General features: G+C 43.9%; 1 protein-coding gene across 1 annotated transcript in view; it reads left to right on the top strand.

The window, feature by feature from the left end:
* The first annotated feature begins 2,093 nt into the window (after positions 1 to 2,093).
* The window catches only part of LOC134459555 (transmembrane protease serine 3-like), a 25,967-nt gene continuing 19,032 nt past the window's right edge, over positions 2,094 to 9,028 (top strand). The window contains exons 1-2 of the mRNA XM_063211914.1: positions 2,094 to 2,228; positions 5,420 to 5,699. Of these exons, the coding sequence (XP_063067984.1) occupies positions 2,094 to 2,228; positions 5,420 to 5,699 (415 nt within the window). The remainder of the gene's footprint in view (positions 2,229 to 5,419; positions 5,700 to 9,028) is intronic.

Raw genomic sequence — 9,028 nt, 5'->3', positions numbered from 1 at the left:
ACGTGATGTTTGTATAAATTATAGCCTATGATGGTGTGTTCAAGGTCTTGGCCGTAGCCACATACGAGATAAGGGAGGTCCGGACCTCCCTCAGTTTTAAAGATTTTTTTTTTTTAATCTCAATTTTATTTACATGGCTTTTGTGTATGGGTGAGTGTGTGGTACCATTGGGAAGGTCTCTTCCTGCCCTTTCCAATATCATCAGCAGACAATTTGCCATCCTGCAGCATACAGGCCATGTCATATACTGACAGAATATTTCGGCCATTTGATCAATATCAATATTACTTAAAGGTAGAGTTTGTTTTAATAGTTTACATCCAGAATTTATGCTGACAAAAATATATTAAAATGTGAATTAAGGATTGTATTAATACTTTGCTTATTCAATTGCCAATTCAATGTTCTTTCAATTAAATGTTAGATTCTATTCTCTTAACTAATTAAATAATCACTGAAAAACTGCATATTATGTTTACATCCTTGTTTAATGTTTACATTTGTTTGGTGATCTGAAAATGTTACAGTAAGTGTGCCAAATGTGCAAAAAGTAAAAAAAATCAGTAAGGGGCCAAAAACATCCACACATCACTGTATGTTGCACTTGTCTTACTAGAGGGGTGTGCAATCAAGGCCATCAACCAATTGGGACAACTAAACAGCCCGCGAACCTCTCGGACTCGTGATGCTCCCGTAGACGTTAAGTGAACGCCAATATCTCTGTGATTCCACTGTCAGGTGGTGTGCAATCAAGCCCATTACCTAATTGGCTTCCATAAACTTCTGTGTGTTTGCAGGTAGGCATGGTGTGCTTTAGTAGGGCAGCAGCGTTGCCAGATGTACGATAATTATCGTATTAGTACCATCATTTTGTCCATTTTGACCTCGGTACGATAAAAAAACCATGATGTACGATGATTTCAGAGTTCTCATTCAATTCATTTTGAGGCCTTCAAACAACCATTTGGATCTTGTACGATAATATCCCCCCAAAAAATCACCAAAAAACGATAATTTTGAGGTTTTGGTACGATAATTCAGCATTTTCCATCTGGCAACACTGTAGGGCAGTGTGGAGTGTTGCTTTCCAGCCAGTGTGGGTCATTAGGGGCTGGTCTCTATAATTCCCTGGCTGTGGAGACAGATCAGGTTTTAGAGGAGAGACGATGATGATGGAGATGAGGTCACCCAGCAGCGCTGGTGTCTCCAGTGACCTCAGGTTATGAAACACTCACACAGACGCACGCACACACACACACACACACACACACACACACACACACACACACACACACACACACACACACACACACACACACACACACACAGAAGTGTCTACATACTGTGTGTGTGTGTGTGTGTGTGTGTGTGTGTGTGTGTGTGTGTGTGTGTGTGTGTGTGTGTAGGTTGCTGTGCATGTTGTGTGAGCATGTGTTCATAAGTGGCCTTCATCTTCACGGGAATCCCAAGATCCCGATCTCAAACTCAGGAAAAATAGCCTGTGACGTAATTCGGGGTTTTAACGTTGATCTCGTGCGGAAGTAGCAAAGCCCGAATACACAACATTTTACGCTATTTGAGTCATGGCCATGACTGCTGCATGTGCTTCTGCTGAAACAAACACGAGATGTACCTTAAAATCATGTTTTGGCGATGCATCAGTACTGTATGATGTGTTTGGCATTAGTAGATTATAATCACAATGTAGTAGGCTACTTAAGAATCAAATACACATCAGCAAATAAGACCCTCAGTATTTAATGTATCCAAATGTAGCTTTCTAGTTGTAGCAATTAACAATACCAACAGTGTGAAGAGGCTTGTGGCACAGTGATTGGCTGTGGTGCATTATTCCAAGACAGTGGCTGGCACATTCAGCCAGACAGACCGCCAGAATTGTCATCAGTGTCGTCAGTGCTAGTATCCTTTCAGAGAAAATGAAGGCTGCTGCAATAGTGTGTGCCAGCTGTTTCTCATCCGTGTAACTGGACCTGTGAGCAGCAGCAGAGAGAGAGAGAGAGAGAGAGAAAGAGAGAGAAAGAGAGAGAAAGAGAGAGATGAGACACCTGATCCTCAGCTGTCATGGCACGGCAATGTGGTATGTGGAGCCACCTGCTCAGGTGTCCCTTTGTGAATCACATCACCTGGGGGACACGCAGGCCAGGGGTGTGGTCACGGCACGACACGGCCCGGGGGTGTGGTCACGGGTGGTCGCATCGCAGGCTACGGTACGGCATGACATGGCTCTCTTTGGTCATCCGGTTCTCAAGGCAGCTGAAGGTCGGACGGTCGGTTGGTCGGTCAGTCAGCGCATCATCAACTCTTGATGGAACTCGCTAGCATGGATGTGTGTCTGTGATGGCGTGTGAGTTATGATTGTGTGTTGCTGAGATGTCTGCGCTTTTATGTCATACCCGTCTGGGAACTGGCTTTAGACTGACAGGTGGATGAGTGTGTGTGTGTGTGTGTGTGTTGGGGTGTTTCTACGTTGGTCAGAGCTTGAAGATCATGGCTCTACCTGAAAGGGTTATGAATGTGTGGGTCGTTCTGACTTGGAATTTCATGGTTTGCATGGAGGAGTGAGTGAGTGAGTGAGTGATTCAGAGAGAGAGAGAGAGAGGGAATGTGTGTGGTGGCTTCTCTGAGCTGGAACTCTGGAAGGATTTAACGAAGGCATGCTCTACTGTCATGTCCACATCTGAGGCAAAACCTGCAGGCCAGGGGGAAAACACTGCACATACGGTGAGACGCACACACACACACACACACACACACACACACACACACACACACACACACACACACACACACACACACACACACACACACACACACACACACTGAACAGAGTTGATTCTGGTTTTGGTTGTGTGTAAGTACTTTGCTTTGGTAGGCCTATGTTAATTGTGGTGTTCGATTGGACTTAAAGGTGCACTGTGTAGGATGGTGGACAGAGTAGGTATTGCAACTCTGCTGCTCATTGAAACTGTGCTGTCTTCTGCCAAATGTATGATTTTCATGAATATTTACTAAATAATGAACTAATATTTAGTTTTGCAGCTAAAATTGTCTGGACATTTCTGGAAATTCAAAATGGCGCACAATGGCGAATACCCCCCTTTTCGTGTATAAAAAGTGTAATTTTCCCAGTCATAATGAATACTTAGAATTTGATGGTGCTAGTAAGTACTTGTGAAGAAGGTAACATTTGTGAATGGGCAGCATAAACTATGGAAAAAAACTACTAAAACATTACAGTGTACCTTTAAATCGCTGTAGTTTGCCCTCAGAATAGGCTGTAATATTCAGTGGTACCCAGACAATAGCCTGTCAGAGTTTAGCAACACAGCACCTGCGACTAGCTTTTCACCTTTCATGAATGATTTATACAGCCATTGGTTGAAATATAAAATTAGACGTGGCTAACAAAGATAGGCTACATCATATGCTAATAGAACCTAAGTTTAACCTAAGTGTTTAGCACAGAGACAATGAAAATAAAATGGGAAAAGAAAAGACAAGTGTTGGAGGCAAACATAAAAGGAATACAAAGTCAAGTACGTGTTAATAATGCATAGTGTTCATTGGAATAAATGTATGCACCAGCTGGAGTAGGCCTACTCAAACAGTGAAAGAGCGACGATGTAATTGATGCTTGACTTTAGAGTGGAGTGGTGTCATTTGTCTTAAGTGTTGTAGCATAGATTAGCAAGGCGATATTAAGTTATTAGTTAATTGTTAATTAGATATATTAGTTAAATTGTTCCCCAAGGGAAATTAGCTTACATGTGTAGGTAGCTTTGGCATGGGAGCGTGTCTATATTCCCACAGCCCATTGGTCCCACAGCCCATTGGTCCCACATCACTAAGACTTTTAACATTAATTTTTAGGCCCATTGGTACCACAGCTCATTGGTCTCACAGCATATTCCTGCTGCTCCACATTCCAACATTTCCAAGAATTTATTAAAATTTGGGCCCTGTTCTGGCGGGAAGAAAGGCACGTTCTCCTAGTTTACTCGGAAATGTAGGAACATGGAGTTGTGGAACATATAGGGCCTTTATTTGAATAATTTCTTAAAATTGTGGAAACATGGAGCATCACAAGTAAGCTGTGGGACCAATGAGCTGTGGGACCAATGGGCCGTAGGACGAATGGGCTGTAGGAACATAGAGTTGACCCCCTTTGGGATTATGCATCAGTGTAGATGGGCCTTGCTAATGTAACCACTGGATTTGCACCTTGTTTACTGTAGGCCACTCCTGAGTATTTCAGTGTGGCCAGCATGTTTTTATTTTTTGAAAGAATAAGCAACCATTGGTAGGCCTATTGCTAAGCATTACTGATAATAGATGAGAAGAAAGATGGATTTTAAAGTGTTTTTTTGGCTATGCCATAAAGTTTTGTCCTTGTTGTGGATGTACGGCATAGCTGACTGCTCTCTCATTGTTAAATATCTTCTGTTTTGAGCCTGCAACACATTGTCTCCCTTAATGAATCATTATATGTTAGATGGCCTCAGCTGATTTTTTTTTTTTGTATTACCAAAGAAACTCAAGAGAAAGAACAATCTCTTGGTGGGGAATGCATTGGCCACGGTGTAGTACGGGGGCGTTGCCTGAGGACACGAGTGGATGGAAAATTAACTCCCTTGCGTGGTCATTGGTCAGTGGGTGCGATGGATGCCATTTTCGTACTCCCTTGCACATGGTCAGTGGGGGCGACACCATGATGGATAATTTGTGGCCAAGTAACGGCAGCTGTTGGTCAGCAGTAATTGCTGGGGGTAATTAAGGACAGCTGACAGACATTCACGCTGTCCTATGACCTGTTCCACAGTGAATAACATTTCCGTACTCCCCTCGCCATCATTTCCTACTACGCTGTTATGACGTGAGTAAGCCCTCTTGTCTCAAGCCTCTTTGGTATTACCTCAAGCTAGCAATTTAGCTAACCTTCGAATTGCACATTGTCAGCTTTCTATAGTTTTGCTGTTGGAGCACTGTGGATGTAAGTTGTGTGGTTAGTTATACAGTACTGTCGGGTGAGCCTGATCTCGAGAAATTGCATCCAATTTGTCACGCACACCAACATCCGAGATTGCATCCAGATTCCAAAGCTTTCCCTGCTGTCTAGAGCACACAGGTAGCTTCTGATCCCAAAACCATCCCTAAACACAACCTGTCAGTAATGCCATGTTTCTGAGTTTCAAATTTGTGCCCTGACCAAAACTTTTCCTAAACCTAACCTGTCACAGATAGCTGCATGACCACTGTGCATGTGTGTCAAAGGGAATGCGTTGTAATCTGGACGCAATTTCAGTTTTTGCTTTGCGTGAGAAAATGGCCGCATTTCCTTCGAGATCCTGTAGGTAGGGTAGCCCTTGTCGTTAACCTATCTGGTTTCTGTGTCATATAGGTCGAAGGGGGTGGTGGTGGGGGTGAGACGCAGGAGGGAGCCGGAGCAGGGGAGACTCTGGAGGTTGTGTCTGTAACCGAGGAAGACGAGCTCCCGACAGTTGAGACGCCCTCCACCTTCGTCGTCAGTTCTCAGGGCAGCCAGACGAGCGGCCAACACCGCGACCTCTGGGACCCCGAAGGTCAGGACCCTCATGTCCCCGCCACCTCGCCGGAGCCTCACCTCCCCCAAGTCTCGACGCAGCACTTGCCTGCGACCCCAAACCCGCTGGCCAACCCCAGTATGCCCATTATTAAAGTTCAGCCATTTGTTGGTGGTAAGTAAGCAGCATCTCCCAAGAACATTTCCTAGATGCCTCCCTTTCCCCTTCATGTTGGTTTCATGTCCCTCGCAGTGTTTGCAAAAAATAACCAATAGTCGCTATTGGCACTCTGAAAAGTCACTAGATGACGTCATGACTTAATGTATGACATCACAGCGCGACGCACGGCACGCTGACCTCTAGAAAATGTGCCTACATGGCTACTGTATGTTCACAATGCAAAAGGGGATGGTTAGCTAATTTTTAGAGATCAGAGCTAATCTGCAGCCCTGCAATCGTGGGAAACATTTCTGATGGCGGTGTAGAATTAGCCTCGCGAGCCATCCTACGTACTTCCGCCAAAGGATTGGCTCCACTACTGCAGTCTGGCCGTGCTTCTCTGTGGAGTGCCTGGAGCAGTAGAAATTTGATCGCAACGCCCCCCCCCCAGAAAAAAAAAAAAAAAACAATAATCGAATAGGGAGAGGACGCTCGTGACAATGACGTACACATCTGCGCCAGAGCCATTAGTCTGCGCTATGTTGTTGTTGAGTAACTGCCAGCGATTGGGGGAGAGGTGTCCAATAATTTCAAACCATAACTGAGTGCAAACTTCCTGCTTCCTACAATCGCTTCAGAGCAAACAAATGCCAGACCATAAATACGAAATGAAATGGTAGTATTATGGGATGGTCAGGACCAGGCTAGCGCAGAGTTACAATTATGTTGAAAAACAAAAAAGATTTTGTCACGGAAAAGGCGTCAGATTAAAGTCACCAGATAATCCAAAAAGTCGCTAGATGAGGTTTTTAGTAGTGTTGCACCGATACCGATACCAGTATCGGCCGGGGCCCCGATAGTGCACTAAAATGGTGGTATCGGTATCGGCCGATACCAACAAATAGGACACCGATACCATTTATAGATGCTCGTATGACACTTAAACACAGCCTTGATGTTATTATTTCATATCATAGGTAAAACGTGTAAAAAGTTCTACAGGAGTAGGCAGCAGCCTGACAAAGCCATAATAGCAATGATGTTACATCCAAGTAATAGCCTATATAACTTTTCATATATATACTGTATATACAGTAAATTTCAAACAGAGTAGTATCGGTATCGGCCGATACTGCACAGTCAGGTATCGGGTATCGGTATCAGGGGTAAAAAATGGTATCGGTGCTAGTTTTTAGTCTCCAGTCAGAGAAGGTCAAAAGTCACGAAATCTAGCAACAAAGTCGCTAAATTGGCAAAACTGGTTCCTCGTTCACTTCCTGTTGATTTATAGTCCCTTTTCCACTTACTGGTGTATCATAAACCCATCTTCTTTGTTTCTGTCCCTCTATGCATGAGAGTTTTTCAGTAAGCCTGGAACCATGGTGATGTGTACAAGATATTCATTTAACTCATTGACGCTGGTTGTTGCGTTGCACAACATTGGCCCTGGCGCCTGGAGCTGCATTGCGCAACATTCAGGTTCATGAGATTTGAGACAACTTTATTAAAAATCTTTGTCTGATTGAGATGAATGAACACATTACAATGAAAGATAAGGGTCTTAGCGTTCAATGCAACTTATTGCATGTTTTTATGTGCTTCAGAGGCTGAGATATTTAGGTTTTTATAGGCTGAGGGCAGCTTTTATTAAAAAGGGCTAAGGCACTCAGCACCCTTTTTTGCAGGTACCTTAGGCGTCAATGGGTTAATAATGTTGTCTGGGCTCGCCCATAAATCCAGCAAATGCTGCATCAACGCTGAGTCAGTCTGGCCAAGTTACTATTGTCATCAAATTCAAATCGGTGTCCGATTTGTAGCCAGTGAAAATCAAGCCTTTCCAAGAGGCAAGGGTGCTCTACATGTGTCATAGTAATTACCTACATTAAGTCTAAGGAACGATTAAGTTGATCGATTGTAGCTTTGACCAGTATAGCAGAGGGATTTTTCCAGCCTGCCTCATGAGAAATCACCATAGCTTGGCCAGACTACACGCTCTGAAGAACTCAGTAGTTGTGATAGCCAGGCTACATAGGATCTTAATAATAATAATAATAATACATTTTATTTATTAAGCGCCTTTCAAGATACCCTAGGCCACTTTACATTAAAACAGAGAACAGTAGAAAAACAAATAACAAAGCAACAAAGCATCAATGAATTTATACATCACAACAACAAAAAATGGGAGAATGATAAAAATATAAAGTAAAAATAAAAATAGTTATACAAGAATAAAGTAGAATACATATGTACTGTATATAAAATAAATTATAAAAAGTAATAATTAAAGGAAGTGGAAGTGCATGTCAGTGGTGTGATTAATATGCTACAGTGAAGAGGTGCGTCTTTAAACTTGGATTTAAAAGCGGAAAGTGTAGAACATTGACAAATTGACAAATCGGGAGTGCGTTCCATAGCTTGACACACAAGCCTACTTGTAACGGAATCAGGGTGCTAATGAGAGCACACACCCACCCGTCTAATTGCCTAGCAACACACACACACACACACACACACACACACACACACACACACACACACACACACACACACACACACACACACACACACACACACACACACACACACACACACACACACACACACAGGGCCGCTGACTGCTTTGGTCAGTCCCAGCCAGGACAAAGTCATCTGAAAGGGCCCCCTACCCAATACACACAATGTAATAAGGACTCTGGGGCCCGGGACAACAGACCCATTTGTGCCCCCCCTGAAGCCTTCCCTGTATACATATACACAACATTGGCTTGGTGTGGGAGTGACAAAGTTGTGTTTGTTGTGGTGTTTGTCCCTTTCCTGTAAACTGAGGACAGTCTGACAGGAGGGAAGTCGTGACTAATGGACTAATGGACACAGACTCCAGTGACACCCAGGTCGCATGTCAGGGCATGTTGCCGCTAGGTCAAGTGTCACTAGGGTGATTAAAACCACAGCCTGTAAAATAGTTATGCCTACCTCCAGGGCCGCTCACAGCTTTGGCCGGGCCAAGGACAAAGTCATCTGAAAGGCCCCCCTGCCCAATAGACAATGTAATGAGGACCCAATTCTGGGACCCCTCTCTCCCTGGGCCTGCGACAACCTTTGTCCCCCACTCCCTGTAGGCACCCCTGCGTACCTAACCAACCCTAGGCCCACGACAGGGTAGGCCTATACTCTTGCACATGTGTCCTTCACAAATATTTGCTTTTCTGTCTGTGTGTTGCTGGCAGGTTTGCCATACATACTTCTTTTCTTCATGCTTTCATCAGCATAGCCTAAAGCTCTTAACGGAGGGAACATTACATTAC

The sequence above is a fragment of the Engraulis encrasicolus genome, chromosome 12, assembly GCF_034702125.1.
Source record: "Engraulis encrasicolus isolate BLACKSEA-1 chromosome 12, IST_EnEncr_1.0, whole genome shotgun sequence".
In the NCBI taxonomy this organism is placed as follows: Eukaryota; Metazoa; Chordata; class Actinopteri; order Clupeiformes; family Engraulidae; genus Engraulis; species Engraulis encrasicolus.
This window is presented reverse-complemented; position numbering and strand designations above follow the sequence as displayed.